This window comes from Balaenoptera acutorostrata, chromosome 6, assembly GCF_949987535.1.
Source record: "Balaenoptera acutorostrata chromosome 6, mBalAcu1.1, whole genome shotgun sequence".
In the NCBI taxonomy this organism is placed as follows: Eukaryota; Metazoa; Chordata; class Mammalia; order Artiodactyla; family Balaenopteridae; genus Balaenoptera; species Balaenoptera acutorostrata.
This window is the reverse complement of record NC_080069.1, coordinates 102,139,906-102,157,773: the sequence shown is the minus strand read 5'-3', so window position 1 is coordinate 102,157,773 and position 17,868 is coordinate 102,139,906. Positions and strand designations below refer to the sequence as shown.

The 17,868-nt window shown below is 47.3% G+C and overlaps 1 protein-coding gene across 7 annotated transcripts in view; it reads right to left on the bottom strand.

The window, feature by feature from the left end:
* Positions 1 to 17,868, bottom strand: part of PALM2AKAP2 (PALM2 and AKAP2 fusion) — a 506,958-nt gene that overhangs the window by 30,406 nt on the left and 458,684 nt on the right. For all 7 annotated transcript variants that reach the window (XM_057548010.1, XM_007178230.3, XM_007178232.3 and 4 more), the window contains one exon: positions 1,208 to 3,602. In XM_057548010.1, coding sequence (XP_057403993.1) covers positions 1,208 to 3,602 — 2,395 coding nt within the window. The remainder of the gene's footprint in view (positions 1 to 1,207; positions 3,603 to 17,868) is intronic.

Below are 17,868 nucleotides of genomic sequence, written 5' to 3'. Positions count from 1 at the left end.
TAACTAGGGAGCTTTCCTTTAGCTTTGAGATTATTTCAAATTTAAAAGTTAATAATGGGAAGAGTTAACTTGTGTTATTATAGATTTGATGGAAGCCAAGCGTCAATGGGTTTAAGATCTGGATGGACCAAGATAAATGCCAGTAATTATATGTTAAGGCAACACTTCTTAAATTATCTCTAGTGAAGAAACAGTTTTTTCTGCCCAATCTATTATGGACCATCCATTAAAAAAATACAAAATCCCACACTTTCATTTGAGGACACTATCAAATTGCTCCAAGAGTTTTCAAATGCTTACTCCCTAGGTCTGTACTTAGCATGGATCAGAAATAGTCATGAACTAACTTGGACCACACCTTGAGCAGCTCTTCTCTTTGGTAGGATGTGTGGTTCCCCAAGTGCCATCATGTCCAAATGAGAAATAAAAATTACTCGTCACAATGTTATCCATAATAGTAGCAACAATAATTACCACGGTAATTAACATCAACCATCTATACAAAAAGTATTCAAGATAGGGACTGTCCAGGCAATGGGAGAAGATTAGAGGACTGTCTTTACATATAGTAACTCAACTTCTCCAAAAGGATCACAGGACACAAATAGATGAGACCACCTTGATTCCAAAGTAATTGCTTTATGGTGACTTAAAGAAAGACTTAAAGAAAGACAAATCCATAAAGATCAATTATACAGAAGGTGGACAAAAACATCTTCTACAGGTAGATCTGCAACACCAACCCATAACTGTCATTGCTGGGAAGACACTCAGCATTCAGAAGGGGTTAGGAGAAGACATCCCCAAATCAGATAGGTTTGATTTAACTGCAGATACTGACATCAATACAGTCAACCCAAGGGCCGACTCTGGGTCTGTGCCACACATAGCTTCTCCCTCAGCCAAGAGAGAACAATAAAAGAGAACAATTCTCCACAGTAAACCAAGACCACAGCAGAAGGACAAGAAAGGAGCTATTACATCCTTTGGGAAATGGCAAACACCGTCTAGGCTCAGGGTTCTTCCAGAGGACACTCTGACACTCCCAATGTGTGTCTCCGAACACTGAAATCCCCATTCCAGTGTCCCCCTGACACCGATTCCAGCCACACACAGAGGAGGGTCCACACATATACAACCCTGAAAGCTGGAATCAGCAACACCGATTTCTGCAGCATCTGTCTCTGGTCCGCGGCACTTCACTTACCTGGAGCAGTTTTGTAGCACGATGTTCGGGAGGGCAGTGATGGGGCATTCTTTGCCTTAGGGCTCTGGGTACTCTGCAAGACTTGTCTCTGCCTCTTCAGCTCCTCTTCCCTTTCTTGGGCTGCTCGGATCTCTTCTTCGATCATGGACAAAGTCCGCTGCTTCCTGGACCTCAGCTTGAAGGGCCCAACCATCACATCGGACTCTTGAGTGGCCAGGAGTGAGGCTGTGCTTCTCAACTCAGCTGCCTCTGAGTACTTGCTGAAGTAGCTCCCTTCCAGTCTGGTCTCCTCCATGTTTATCGGGCCACTGGTCTGCACTGCCGGCAGTGGCTGGGAGGGCCCCCTTTCCCTGAGCGCCCTGTCTTCAGTAGGCAGAATCTTTGGCAATACATCCCTTTTCTCTTGAACAGGGGAGGACACCTGAGGCGGTTCAAACATGCTCTGTGGCTTCTCTGAGCTGGAAGCCCCAGTTCCAGCTTCCTCCAGACTTGCTTGAGGTTCCTGCTGTTCTACTCCACCCTTGTTGGTTTCAGACACCACTCTGTCCACTTGCTCGGCTATGGCTTGTTGAATGGCATTCTGCACCAGGAGACCAGCCTGATATTCCAAGGGGTCATCAACCGACGGAGAGTCTCCCAGTGTGGACGAAGGGGAATAGAAACCATGATCACTGAATGACTTGGAGACACCTTCTCCTCGGCCCTCTGAGGGGTTGTCAGTTTGGGGAGTCTGGGGCAGAGAAAAATCAGCCAGCAAATTTTCCTGGAGGGCATTGGCTGTCTCATTGGAGGCCCCACTGTCACTGATGTTGTCCATGCTGAAGTCATTGGACAGGGTCTCCAGGACGGTGGTATCCTGGGACCTCACCGACAGCTCATCCAAGCCAGAGTCAAGTTCCTCTTGAGTCAAAGAGACATTGACTGACCTTGAAAACTGATCCAAAATCCCAGGTTCGTCATCCTTGACCACGGTGAGGACAGCCCGGGCACTTGTAAACTCGCCGTCCTCTGCCCACAGTTTGGATAAGGGCCCGCGTTTGGAGGGCTCACTGTACGGCCCTTCGTTCCCCTGAGGAACCGTGCTGCCCTGGCCCCCTCCCCCAGAAGACTGGCTCTCCAGGGCACAGTGGGCTTTCTGTCCCTTGGCTGCTGAGGAGTCTTCGGGAGGTCCCCCGACAGAAGCTGGTCTCGAGATGGTCAGTGTCTTGTCTGCGCTGACTGGCCCCAGAGGTCTGTAGAAGGGCTTGATGGAGAAGAGCCTGGGTGTACTCTGGCCCTTGGCCACCGTTTGCCTGGAATTCTCCATCAGCTGGAACTGTTTGCGAGCCGCGGAGAAGTCTATCTGCTCCGTGACGATGTCCTCCTTTGCGCTGTCAGTCGCGCTGGAACGTTCTGGAGAGGACGCAGGGGCCGTGCAGGGCTGCGGTGAGGCCTGCTGCTGCCGTATCAGCAGCTGCTCTTGCTGCGCCCTCCTCTCCTTGCGCTCCTTGTACTTTTTGTGCGACTCCAGATGTTCCTCGTTCAGCTGCTCCTCAATGGTCTTTTCCTGCGGAGGGTTCCACCATTTGGCGGCGATGCCAGGATTCTTTTTCACGGCCTGACTCCGGATGAGTTCTCGCCTCTCCTTTTCCAGCTCCAGCATCTCTTCTGAAGGCCTCACTTTCCTGACGCAGTGCTGTTCCTTCTCACTCTCGTCGTCCTCAAAGAGCTTGGAGGGCTTCTTGTCCTCGTGGAAGGCACGCAGCTCGAACTTGGCTTCCTTCTTCAGCGTGGTGAGCGTGAACTCTCCATCTCGGGAGGAACACCGCGAGCTGGTGGAGGAGCTGGGGCTCACGGGCACCTGCAGGCTGTTCCCCAGCAGGTCTCTGGGCTGGTCGGGGGGGTGGCCGTTGGCTCTTTCACCCTCTGCCATGGTGTCAGAGGTGCTCTGATGGAGCTCAAGGGGAGGGGGTGCCTGCTTGCCAGCCACTCTCTCGGTGGGTTCCGGCTGGACGGCCGTGTGGGCAGGTGGGCTTGGGCTGCCCACCAAGATGGCTGCCCCAGGCTCTGGGGAAGACGTGCCGTTGTAGGTTCCGTCCACAGCAGAATCGCAGCAGCTGGCCTCCAGCACCTCGTCTAGATATCGGATCTCTCTGGCCACATCATTATCCAGAGATTCATGGTGATCAGCGAGGAGGCCATTGTGGGGGGGTGAGTAGAAAGGGGAGGGGTGGTCCATGGAATGTGGAGTCGAGGTGATTCCGGGAACACTCTTACATTCTGCAACAGAGACCTCAATTTCCATGTTTTTGTGATCTGGGGGAAGAGAGCTGGTGGCAGGCTCCAGGGGATTGCCACTACAGTTGTCTCTCTCGTTTTTTAGCCGGATATCATCCTCGGAAAGCTCGGGAGCCTTCTGGAAAAAAGAGAAAACAGAAGTCAGGGTTAGAGACCACATCGCTTATGGATATGAACTTCAGACATTAGCTGATAACTGGAAGGAAAATTGAAACCACAATGACAGGATCTTTTGAATAGAAGTTTCTCTTCTAAAAAATCCTTTATATATTCATTTTGTTGCAGTAATGGGTACCTAAACCTTCTCAATTTTACAGATTCCATTCCTGGTGTCCAGAGAACTTTCAATAAATGCTAGTCCCATTTTTACATTTAAAATTAAATTAGGGGGACTTCCCTGGTGGTCCAGTGGGTAAGACTCTGCGCTCCCAATGCAGGGGGCCTGGGTTCTATCCCTGGTTGGGGAACTAGATCACACACGCATGCCGCAACTAAGAAGCCTGCATGCCGCAACTAAAGATCCCGCATGCCGCAACTAAACATGCCGCAACAAAGATCCCGAGTGCCGCGACTAAGACCCAGTGCAGCCTAAATAAATAATAAATAAATATATATTTTTTAAAGTAAATTAGGATTTGGATCATCTGATGATATTGCTCAAATAATTTCTAAAGTTGAAGAGATTATATAGCAATTGTATCAGAATTTTTCAAAAAATTCCATAGCAAATGTCTGCAGAAATGTAACAGAACTACTTGTATGTCCCCAACTATAAAAAGAAGGTCGTTTGGCAGGAACAAATCTTGAAAACATGATTCTCAGCCAGATGTAATGCAATTATTCTGTAGACAGGAAACTTTTTGAAAAATTTTTCCAAAATAAAATATTGGAAAACAGTAGATCTCTTCAACGGCCCCTTAAGAGCTTCAGTGCCACACTGCCATGACTGTAATTGACCATGTGCATTATAAACACAGAACCAAAGCCACTGACCACACAGTTCTGTTCTCAAAACAATGCTCCTTGGTTAAGGAGTGAAAAGCTAGTGGATGGGGGCCCCTCCCATCTAGTTCCTGAAATGCTTTGTATGTGACAGCTCCAATTTTGTGTTTAAATAAAAAAACTACATTTTCTTAATGTTTTTAAATGCATCATATTTTTCATCAGTTATCAATCCCATGTCACTTTATTTGGCATTAGTTAAGATTAATTTTCAAACTCTAGGATTTTTTTTTTTCATACCAAAGGACTCCGGTTTGTCTCAGATAATTCAGCGGTAGTTGTGAGCTTAATTTGAGTTCCCCTCAAGGATTTCACTAACACTTTTATCAGCTGTGTTTCAAGTCTCAGGTCTATAGGGTGCCTGGTATTATTGACTTAACACAATGCAAAATTGCAATACGGTATAATTTTCCTTTATTTAAATTTAAACATTGTTAAAGGCTTAGAACATAATATTAAAACACCACCTTAGGATGATTCTCAGGGGATTAATTGAAAAATCCTTTCAAGGAAAGTGAACAGTTATGGATTTGTTCATACTATCTAGAAAAATGTAGAAGTTCATGCTATGTGCTCTGCATTGCTGTCAGAATGTTGAAAAACTCTCATGGTCATCCATAAACTGGAAGGTTACCCATGAACTGGGGGTTTCCTTCACTGTGTTTCCCACATTCCTCTTTAGACTTAAAATCAATCAAGTAATATAAATTCCTTCCTTAGAAATAGTCAACAATAATGAATATTACTTCTTTGTCAGCACCTTCTGGTCTCAAAGGATCTTCCAGCCTTGATCTGGTCTTTGTCAAAGTCTGGTAGTTACTATTTATAACCTCCACTATCTTTATTTTGTTTTTACTTCATTTTTGACCACTGTTAACTAGTGGCTCTTTTGTCTTTAGAATGAACTAAAGAGGCATGGCAAAAATGTTGCTACTGTCCTTTAAAAAAAGTTAACTAAACTTTCTTTTGGTAAGGAGATTCAGTAACTTCAGTAACTTCTATGTCATTCAAGAATTACAGGAAATTTGAAGCCTAAAACTTACTGCCTGCCAATCAGTCCTCAAGAAAACCTAGGTCAAAATTAGCCTACCCCATGGAAGGTTATTAATGGAATAAGCTGACCAACAAAAAGAGACATGGTATTGCTATGGTGAAGTCAGACTACTGAACCACCCCCCAACCCCTGGCCTCATCTGGCCAATGATTCTCTGCTAATATTCTTCATGGGAATAATAGAGCTTTCCTTCTATCTCTTTTGGCTTTTTGGGGGGGGGGGCTGGAATAGGAAAATAGTAGGAAGCTGCTGAGATTGAAATATGGTTAAAAATCATCGCTCTACTGAAATGGAAAACACTTTACAATAGTTGACATGAGAGGAAAGAGGGCAATGTAACGTTAAAAGAAGCTAAAAGGCAAATAATTCTATAGATCATTGAGTCATTGATTCATTCATTAAATATGCAGGAGGCTTGTTCTGTAGGGCATGGAGTAATTAACGGCAACAATAAATTCCAGGAGACAACACCCCTTTTCTTAACAAAAACTGGATTTCCCGTACTTCCTAGGAAGCTGTAAGTCTATTTTGGGGTTTACTTAGTCTGGTCAGGTGAAGCGAAAAACTTGCCTATGTGAATGTCTTGCTGCTGATCACAGAGATTGGAGCCTATCCACAGCGTCCCTGAGAACACTCTGTCAGCACTGTCCCTTTCTCCTGGATGCTTCACTGTCCCAGTGTTGGATGAGGGAGGAGCTGATGCCCTACGGCTTTTTTTTTTTTTTTTTTTTTTAAGAACTGAAGAAACTGTATCAACTTTTTCCAAGGATACTTTCTGAACTAGCAACAACTGTCCCAATTCAAAAGTTTAAATATCTGAGAACAGCATTTGACAGTGCATTTTTTGCAGTGTCAAGAAAACTAACTTTATCCTTGAGTCAGAAATGGAGTTGTGTCTGCGATGTGTCAAATATTTTAAAAATGCTAGTTACAGGCAAAGTTTGGAGTCCCAGTGTAATCTGAGGTGATTCCTTTCCAATACCTTAAAAAAAAAAAATCTAGGCACTGGAGGGTATAAACAGGAAAGAGACTCTCCTTCCTGTTAGTTATGTGGGCCCCCAGCTCCTTTCCACTAATTCAGAAAATTGTTACTGAGACTCGGTTCCATCGATCTCAGGGAGCTGCAGCTCTAAACCCTAATCAGGGTACAAGTCCTTAAAGAGATAAACAACTCCGCATTGCTGATTTACAGTCCTGCCTCAGAGTTCCTGAGTTTTTGTAAAGTTAGGGAACAATTATAACCAACGAGCAAATTCCTGAGTTCTGTCTCAGCAGGAAGAATTTACCTTTGTGCAGGATGGCCTGATGTGATCAAAGCTGCTGTAACTATACCAGGCGAATGAAAGTGGGCTGGGATCCCCACCATGCAAGGATCTGGCAAGAGTCTGCGTTTGACGTCATTAAATGATGTCATGTTTAAACCAACAAATACTTATTGCTCCCTTTGAAGATAAGAAAGACCAGAATTTTCTCCTTGTTTCAGATAAGGTAAGCTTGATTCCAGATTCAGACAAAATGCACATTCATTAAATGGATTTTTTAAGTCTTTTCTGAAATAGACTAGACCCCAATGCAAAAAGCAGGAAGATATGAAAGAACCACCAAACTGGGTTTTCGAAGGTCAGAGAAAAACCAGGGTGCTAAGGGGCGGGTGGGAGATCCTTGGATGGCCCCAGCTAACCCTCCAGGTGGAGCCCTAACAATCTGGCACGCAATACCTGCCGGCCTCCTGGCTTCCCAGAATAGCTAACAGCTGGTCAGGATGTCTACCATTTACTTTAAAATACTCAAGCAGACACAATGTAAGATAGCTCTGTGTGTCTGAAATTAGTTTAAATTACATTCCAGGAGCAGACATCCATCCTAATCCGGAGTATATACTCCAAGAGTGTTCAGCCAGGATCTAATCAGAAATCCCACCTTCCACAGGTGCCTGCCTTCCTCCCGGAGTTTAGCTCTAACTCCCAAGGGCCCCTGAGGCTTTTTGCTAATTGGCATAATTATGGTGAGAATAAAAGGTTCAGAGAACTCGAGAGACTTCCCAGGGTCCCCTGGCTAGTAAGTGGCACAGCCAGGACTTGAAGGCCAGATCTTCCTAATTCTATCCCAGTATCTCAAAAGGTATTCTTGATGACTGGAAGCTTCCAGAACGACAAGGGAAGTCTTAAGAAGGTGGATGGATCTGAAGAGCATTTACTCGGCTTTCTGGCTGATGGTCTGCACACTTCTATCTCCAGAAGTCACGTAAGACTCACAATTTGGCTTCAGAAGTCAAGGACCCCTTTGCCCTCCTTGTTCAGAATGGACAAGAGACAGACTCCCTGGAGACCTAGTTTCAGTTCCTACCTTCTGCGCTACCTGCAGGACCCTCCAGCTAGAAATGGAGGTGCTGGCCTCTGGCTCATTCTGGGAATTTGGCCTCTGAAGGGGGTCCTCTTCTTCCTCTGATGACACCCCAGAGGCAAAATACTAAATCTCACATCCCAGTCGTGGCAATGGACGAGGCTGCAACTCCTCCCCAGCACCAGGGTCAGCAGCACAGGTGGGATTCTAGAAGCCTGTTTGATTTGCCCAGAAAACACATCAGGGCCCTGACGCCTGCCCGGCTTAGGTCATGGACGGCAGTGTGCTCTATCTTCCCCGGGTACCTGGGCCTGCAGCTGGGTGCACCAAGCATGGAAAGAACTTGAAGGAAATGCATTTTCCTTAGCAGGTCTGGCTGGGCCCAGGGGGACTCCAGAAAGGTGTCCTTCGCTACAAGGTCAAGCGAGAAGCAGAAGCTTCTGCTCACTTCACGTGTCTGCTGTTTGCCTCTTCCCTACCTCCCTACCCTGCTCTTGACAATGTCTGTCACCAGCTTCCCAGTCTCCTAGCCTAAATGCACTGTGTGACCCAAATTACTCAAACATCAGGTGCCTGCTGCACGAGCAGGTTTCTCTGCTCTGAATAACCCAGATTACTTCCTACTAAAGCCACAATATTTAAATTAGAAATGCGTTTCCCCAGGTAGTAGGTGACCTGACCCTTTAATCCAGTTATTTTTAAGTTCCACCAAAAATACAAACTCATTCTTGGCCTAGGAACAGGGGCACGGCTCTGAAAGAAAACGTCCTTGTAGCTGTCAAACCAGAGGGCATCTCTGTTTTTCTTTCTTGTCTTCCCTCTCTTTCCTAAATCGAGTTTTTAGGGCACAGCTGCTGTGTTCCACGGGCCACGCATGGCTGTCTCTAGGAAGGTTCGTGCAGGACTCTTTACTTTCTGGCTGAAGTTTCCATCATGAAGGCAAATGGGAGGAGAGGGTGCAACCTGGCCGGGGGATGATCCTTAGACACCTGCAACATGCCCGCACGGGTCTGCTGAATTTCACCAGCCTTGGAGGGACGGGGTAAAGCCACAGTCGGGAGGTCTGGGCGAGATGGACTCCCCAGACCAAGGGAACCCGAGGAGTGTGGAAAAGGAGCACAGAGGCTGAAAAGGTCAAAGCGCATTCCTGCAAGGAGAGGCGTGTCCTGAGAACCTGTAGAGTGACAAGCCCTGTGCCGGGGGCCATGGGAGGTCCCTAGGACTCTGGGGTGGTCCCCACACTGCAGCAAGGAACTTACAGCCTTGGAAGGAGAGAAGACAGAGTCACATAAAGATAGCATAGAGCACAGGCAGACAGACTGCTACAACAGTAACTGGAGAGAAATTTCCCAGCCTGTTGAGGGCGGCAGATGGTGTAGGCTGAAAAGACTGCATGAAGGCGGCTGGGAGCACCAGCGTTCCTCAGCAGCTGGCCTGTGGCTGCCCTCCCACCCCACCCCTACTAGAGAAGCCGCTGGGACTCTGAGTGGTCCCTTCCACCCACCCCTGCGAAGGCACAGAGAGTGGGAATGTCTGAGGATGGCTTGCTTCCTTTGTTGGGCTTCGGGCCTCTGGGCCAGGAAGTGGAGGGGAGTGACCCCAGTGATAACCTGGGCCACATTCCAGTCCCAGGCAGAATTTCCTTCCCACTCCCCAGCAGAGCTTCTTCCGGCCCGGAGAACCAAAGGCTGGTGTTGATCGTGGGAAGCCGGGAGGCGGGCCACTCCCCAAGGAGGCCAGAGACCCTTCCTGGCTGATGAGAGGCAGACCTAAAACCCCCAGCACTCTGGGGTAGTTAAAGCTAAAATTAGACCAGACGGGCTCAGGGATAATGACATGACCCTCAATAAAGGGGGATAACACTAACAACATCTCTGGGGTTTCCTTCCTCCTGCCATGAAGCCATTACCACTAAATGTGACTCAGACGGTTCTAAAAAGAGCTTCCTGGGCTTCCCTGGTGGTGCAGTGGCTGGGAGTCCGCCTGCCAATGAAGGGGACATGGGTTCATGCCCTGGTCCGGGAGGGTCCCACATGCCACGGAGCAACTAAGCAACTAAGGAGTCATCAGAGTGGATGGAGCCCAGGCAGTAGTTGTGCGCCACAACTACTGAGCCTGTGCTCTAGAGCCGGCGAGCCACAACTGCTGAGCCCGTGAGCCGCGACTACTGAAGCCCGCACACCTAGAGCCCGTGGTTCACAACAAGAGAAGCCACCGCAATGAGAAGCCCGCGCACCGCAGCGAAGAGTAGCCCCCGCTCACCTCAACTAGAGAGAGCCCGCGAGCAGCAACGAAGACCCAATGCAGCCAAAAATAAAATAAATTTTAAAAAAAGATTATTAAACAAAAAAAGTTTAAAAAGAGCTTCCTGTTCTTCTTACAGGCCCAGCCCTTCTTTCTGAGAGCTTCTATGGTATTGGTCAACACAGCAATCACCCTCCTGCCATTCTCTCTGGCTTAGGCCTCAGGTACAGGCTTGCTGACGATGGGATGAAAACACTTCTGGAACCCCCTTCCACTGGAAACAAGGCTGGCCTATGTCTTGACTCACTCACGATCCTGGTGAAGAAGTGGTCCCTTTGTAACATAAGGGAGTCTCCCCAGCACCACAGCCTGCCCTATTAATAGCATCTGCTGAAAAGTCAGTGGCTCAGATGTGAGACTGCACGTGTGGAAATGTGAAGGTGTGGTTTGATGAACACATTTACAGCTTAGGCTCTCTCTGAAAGAAACTAAAGAGGGTGTGTGTGATGGAGGTGTGATGGGAGGAGGGTGTGTGTGATGGAGGTGTGATGCAAGGAGGCGAGGAAGGAAGCTGTTGCCTTTTCTGCAGCCACTGGTGAAAAGCTTGTTTCTTTAGTCACTTGGAGATCCATTCCCTACCAAAGGGACTGAGAACCACTGGGAGATTTCAGGGTTTCTCCTAGATGAGGAGAGATGCCTCATTTCAGCTCCAAGAAAGGCAAGTTTCACTTCTTCCTCGATGCAATACACCCCATGCTCTATCAAGGAGTCCTAAGATGCTCTTCCCACCAAAGGCCCTTTTCACTGTGAAGCTATTTTACAGGACAGTCCCCACCTCCAGAATAAACCAAGGTCAAGGCCACAGAGGGAACTCTGGCTCCCGCAGCCTGAAATTTCTGGGTAACTGATTCTGCTGAAAGCAAAAGCAAGCCTGGCTTCAGTTCTTTGTAACTTAGCTGTGTCCTTCTTGGTTTTAAAATAGTTCGGGATCTTGGATTCATGCCTGGACAACCAGTAATGGCAGAGAGCAAAAGCTGGGCTCCACCGTGGACCCGGGAAAAATCCGCTATGTGGAGGCAGAGCCAGGAGAAAAGAGAAAAACCGTGCCAGAGGCTTTTGAGATTAACTCTTTGTCCACAGATGAGTCTGTATTAGGAACAGAGCTGGCGAGCTTCTCTTCCTATGGCCCTGGGTCCCACAGGAGACAGGCACACACGTTCCCCCAGAAGCCCCAGGCCACTCTGTGAACGTGGCAAGTTCTACAACAAAGGCTTGTAGATTAACTACATACAAGGTGATAACAAGAAAACCCGTCACCAGAACAGCTACGTCACTTGGTTCTGCTGTGGAAAAGGGGACACACACACACACACACACACACACACACACACACACTCATGCACCATCTTCAAAGCATTATCTGGCAAAGCTGATGTGTGCATCTTTGCATCTTTGCCTGCACTGTATGTGTGGTGGGGAGCTCCCGCTCTGCCCTTTAGCATGAAAGCTGGGAGTCTGACAAGATTAGCAAGAAGAGAAGCAAGTCTCCAGTCTGAGCCCAGCTGCCCACTCTCTCTCCAGCAGGAAAGGCGTCCACAGTGTACCCCCGAAGTCCCCACTCTGAGTCCCTCCTCCACAAAGACTCTGGCCTCATAAGGGAACCCTCTCCTTCCAGATTAGAAAGCAAAGGACCATAAGCTAGGTCAGCAGGCTCGGCTTACCCTGGCCGGAGTGCCCACTTCACATGTCCCCGGTCAGAACTGCCTCTTTTTCCAGGCAGTATCCTGCGCCCTGGCTCAAGCTGGACAAATTCCTTCTGAGCCTCCTGACAGAAGACTGTGAAGTCACAGCTGGCCCTCCTTTTGCTCCCTCAAAGGCCATTCACACAAAGAAGGACTTTAACCCCCTTCAAAGAGACCTGGCCCCTCCCCCTAGCTGGCCCGAGCCTGGAGGGCAGCAGCCGGCCAGCCAGAAGCAGCTCTCACTCACGCCTGGCGCCCAGGGCTGCGTGGGCAGGTGGGAGCTTAGTGGTGCTGAGATGAACCAGTTAGGGCTGTCTTCTTGGAAAGTCAGAGATGGGCCTTGGGCAGGCAGGGAATTAATATCCTGGTGATGCTAAAGGCAGCAAAAAAAAACTGACGGATCCTGAAGATCCAGTTAAATGGACTTCATCCAGTTAAATGAACTTTTTAGGACAGCTTCTATATGTGTGTGTAAAATAGGACAGCTTCTATATGTGTGTGTAAAATAATAAATGCTCACTGTAGAAAATTTGGAAAATAAGTTATTCATCCACTGTCCACACAGAGGAAAGCAGTTAATGGTTTACTGCATTCATGCAGTCTCCTTTTTGGAAATATGTATTTAATAGAGTTGAGACCACAGTATATGCAATTTGTAGCCAACTTTTTTTCACTTCACATTATCTCACAAGCACTTTTTATGTCCTTTAATGGTGGTGGTCAGATATATTTTAAATGGTTACATTGTGTCCCACGCTGAAATGGGACAGAATTTGAAGACAGGGATGAGTGCTCTAATTTCAAGGAATCTCTGGGGGAAGTGGTTTTTCCTTTCTCAGGGCTAACTAGTATCTTCTGCCACAAAGAAAACAGACCCACATGGGCCCTGGGGAGACATAAATGCCACAGATATATCCCTCACTCTTTCGCCGTAGAATCAGACCCCCAGCACCACACACCCCAAGGCTCATGGCATGTTAATGACTGGTTCGCCTCGCTGCCCCAGGATGGACGGGGCTCCACCCACCTGGTCCCCTGGAACTCTGGGTTGACCTGGAAAGTCTGGGGCATAATTTAGGATTTTGGCTGAATGGAAAGCCAATCAGAATTCCAGGGCCGTGCAGAACTCATTTCCTTCAGTAAGATTTTAGAAAGGACAAAGAACTGAGATTCACAGTAAACTGAATGGAAAGAGGAGGACAAATGCCAACCATGGTCCTGTGGGGCAATCTATTTGGGGTCAGTTTGGGACCACTTTGTCCTGGTGAAGCAGGCGAGCAGCTCAAAGACGGTGGCAGCCCAGCATCGCAGACCCCCTGTGACTCTCCCGGAAACACAAGTCTGGGAAGGAGTCATCAGAGTGGCTGGAGCCCAGGCGGGCTCTTTGGAAAAGGAAGTTAAATGTATACTATACTTTACAACTATTTACAACATCCAAGCGACATTTTTAATGAGCTGAAATTTATTTAGAAATATCCAGGAGTTTCTCAGTGACTGGGTGATACCAAGTCACCAGGGAGCGTTAGGCTACAGAAACTCTGAAGTTACGCAGCCCTTTGGAATAATCGGAATGTTCTGCTGTAGGGCCAAAGGCATTTCAAGATGCTACTTAAGGGTCTAAAGTAAAATGAGGAGGGGAAATCACACACCCAGGGTGGCATTGCTCTGCTCAGGAATGACAAAGTGAGCAGGGCCCTCCATGAAGAGGTGCTTTCAAGCCAAGAGGCAAGAGTGGTACCCAGGACCTGCTACATAATCACACCTGCCCCTCTGCCCCCATGAGGAGGTGTGTAAAAACTTGTTTTAAATCTGCCCTGTTCGCAAAAGAGGAAATTGTATGTGCTCTTAAAGTACTATTATCTAAGCAATAGGCACACTTCTGACTGGAGTCTGAGGTGTCACGGTTTACTACACATATGCGTACACACACACCTATACATACGTGCACATTGTTAGGAGGTGAGTTGGGTCCCCCCCCCATCCCAACTTCATAAGTTGAAGTCCTAACACACAGTACCTCAAAAGGTGACCCTGTTTGGAGATAAGGTCTCTGCAGAGGTAATCAAGTCAAGTGATGTCATTTGGGTGGGTCCTAATCCAATGTGACTAATGTCCTTATAAAAAGAGGAGATTTAGACACAGAGGCGTACCTAGAAGGAACGTGAAAAGGCCGAGAGAGAAGTCAGGGATCCGTCAGCCAAGAAGAGGGGCTGGAACGTCCCTTCCTACAGCCCTCGGACGGAGCCAACTCCACTGACGACACCTTGGTTTGACACGTCTCGTTTCCAAACCGTGCGACAATAAATTTCTGTTGCTTAAGCCACCCAATTTGTGGGACGCTGCCACGGCAGGCCTAGCAAACCAATGCACACGCTCACACATACACACGTGCACACACACATATGCATACTCATCACTCATATTCGTACGCACACGCCCCCCTCCCTCCGGCTGCAAAAATACGATGGCATTAGGAAAAACGCTCTGTGGCAAAGTCACAGTGACTTGCTCCAGAACAGTGGTTTATCCTCAGAGGCAGAGGGAGAAATTCAACTGGTAAGCTAGACAGAGGCTGCAAAAGCACGAACTGAGCCGCCCGCATTGGCTGGTGGGGCGGGGGCGGGGGTGGGGGTCTCCCTACGGGCAGGAGCAGAGCGGAATCCAGCAGCACCTACGTCGAGGCTCCGCATCCATCCTCCTCCCTCTTGGCTCTGAGCTTGGGGTGGTTTTTCAGAGTTTACGAAAACAGCTGTGTACTGCCAGTTTAATTCTCTGTCTGCTGTAGCCTGATCTGCTTTAGTTTCTAAGGGTGCCTTGCACTGAGAGAAAGGAAGTCATTTGGAAACTTGCTTGGCTGGGAAGCAAAGTGCAGTTTGTGAGGACCTAGCAGCTGGGGTGGGAAGGTCATCAACGCTACTATGATCATCCCTCAGTGAAGGTCCACTGCCCGCCTCCTGGGGGCCAGTCTGGGTCACACACCTTCACATACCTTCTCTCTGTGCTCCTTTCACCAGCTGCAAGGTGGGGATTCTCACCCATTCCACTGAGGGGTGGGCCCCAGCCTAAGCAGCCTCCTCAGCTGGTCAGGAACAGAGGTCTGGCAGGAAGCCAGGAATCCCACCCACAGGGCAGGGCTCTGCCCCTGGAAGGCATCCTGGGCAGTTCAGGACAGAGCAGATCCAGGAAGTATGCGAAGGATCAAAACGGAAAAATTAAAAAGCAAATGCCAGGCAGCAACAGACTGTCTGTGAAACCGTGTGCCTGCTTCTCCATGACCCTGGGAAGGCCAGGCTTTTTTTTCTGGGTCTTAGTTTTCTGGTCTGTAAAATAAGAGAGCCAAACTAGGTGAACCCCCCAAATGCACCTCCTTTCTGCTCCTGACCTCTGTCGTTCTGTGATGTTAGCATGAACCTTGGGCAGAGGTGAAGCCCAGGGTAGTTCTGAGTCTGGTAACAACGTGGGCAGAGTCGAGAAAAAGCCGGCCAGCAAATGGGGACAGCTGCTTCCTTTGAAACTGCTTGATACTTTTGCCAAGAGAGATTTCAAGGGTTCCGGGAAGGAACTCCGCTCCGTCTTAGACATTCCCCTTGTCAGAACTTTATCTCTTTAGTTGAAGGAGTTTATTGTGCTAAATGGAGCCATCCCATGTATGTACCATTAGCGTGATAGAATGTTCCAAAATGGATCTGCTGAGATCACAAGGAACTAGATGCAAGCAGGCAAGGTGGAGGGACTGGCTTCAAAAATGGTCCTACCCAGCCCACTGCCTGGACCTGTAAAGAGGGGAGGGGTGGGGCCAGCACAGGGAAGCTCCCTCGCCACGCTTCTCGGGGCCCAGGGAAGATGGAGGTTTGCAGCTTTTCAAATTGCTCCGAGACCTAACTCAAGGAACACACTGAAGGCAGCTTGGGCCTTGGCATCCCCAGAGGTCCTTTCTAAGTGTCCATGGCCACTTCCTCCTCCTCAGGCTGCCCGCTCCCCCACTACCTTTCAGGTAGGTCCCTCCTCCAAGTCCCACCTCCAAAAGGCTCCACATCTTGGCATGGAGACAGATCTTTAAAGCAATTTGTGCTTAGATGTGAACGTGATGGGAATATTGACAATTTAAAATGGGAGCTTGTTTACCTGAAAGGATCTCTAATTGGAGTGAAGTGTGGGAAACTAAGACATAACCAGCCCTTAATTTATTGAGGGAAAATGGATGAGAAGGGAAGAGAATAGTGACTTCCCTTAAAAGGCTGCAGGAAATCTAGACTCAGCAGCACCTCCCAGGTGCTTAGGACCCTGAAAGCCAAAGAGCAGGGATGGGAAGAACACACGAGGATGTTTGGACCACCCAGCTATGTCACACACCACGATCGCATTTATTCCTGTAAGAAACATGATTCTACAGAAAAAGAAATTGTTCACCAACTTCCAAGCCCTTCCCTTCCCATTGCACCCTGCAGTCTCCCAGTGTACCCTCTGCCTCTGATACTGCTAAAAAAAGAAGGCTTTAGAAGGGAGGAGAATCTGGAATCGTAATATATGGTATGCTTCATTCCAGAACCAGATGAAGCTGGTGGTGATCTTGTAAGGGAAAGGGTCTGATTGCCAATACAGGGCCCCGATGCAGGGCCTGACACACACCCCATTTCCGCTCTGAGTCTGTTGTGGGTCCCTCCATCAAGGATCATAGACTCAAAAGGTCCCTCTGCTTGCTACCTCAGACACTATACCCTTATCTTCTGCAGGAATATTGGTGCCATTATGGTGCTTCACGGACACAAAGCTTTAAGAAATGCACTGATTGCAATCTTGCCTAGAACAGTAAAAACCTGCTGGCAATGAAAATGTGTAGTCATAAAAATCAGCACCTGAAAACTGCAATTTGCTGAACTGATGGAATGTTATGCAACCTTTAGAAAGCATATTTTCAAAATTGCATGGCAACCTGGAATGATGCTATATTAATATATTGTGTATACAGGGGTACAGAGTTCTGGTTAAGAATGGGCTTTGGTATCCAACAGACCTGGACCTCTCCCTGTCTGTAAAAAGGATATAAAACTGCTACTACCTTAGTGAGCTGACGTGAAGTACAATGACCAGTAGGGGGATTTGTCCTACAGTAAAAGGACTCAGTGAATGGTGGCTAAAATAGAAATAAACAGAATATATTTGTAACTCATATCACAAAGGTTAATATTCATGATATATATAGAACTCTTACAAACCAGTAGGAAAAAGACCAACAAACCAAACACAAAAATGGACAAAAGACATGGAAAAGAGTTGACACACAAAAAATATATAAATTATTCTTAGACATACAAAAAGATTCCCAATCCCACTCATGTAAAAGAAAAGCAAAACTAAATTATGAGATAAGTTTTCCACCAAGAAAATTAGTTATCAGAATGGGAGGAAAGAGGTACCCTCATCCAACTCCATGAAGTTGCATGGCAATTAGGCATATGTATCCAACTTTAAAATATGCAATGTCTTTGACCCAGTAATTCTACTTCCAAGAATTTATTCTCAGGTATAGTGGCATGTGTATAAAATGACCTATATCCAAAGGTCTCTAATGCCACATTGCTTGCAATAATAAAAGACTACAAATAACCTATTAGGAGGCTGGACTATTCATAAAATGGAATAGTATACGCAACCTTTAAGAGGATAGTACAGCTCCCAGCTCTATGAGAACTGGTATAGGACAATCTCAAAGATCTACTGCTAAGTGACAAGTGGTACAGGACAGTATATACACCATGTTACTTTAGTTGTTAACAAAAAAAGAATGTGAATATATAGTCTTATATACATAATTTTTTATTAGTTTCTAGGTGTGTATAATGTATATGTAATATATATTGTATATATGTGTGTGTATATGTGTGTGTGTGTGTGTGTGTGTGTGTATACACACACACACACACACACACACACACACATAATATCCATAGACTATGCCTGAAAGGATAAATGTGAAACTGATAACAATGGTTTTCTCT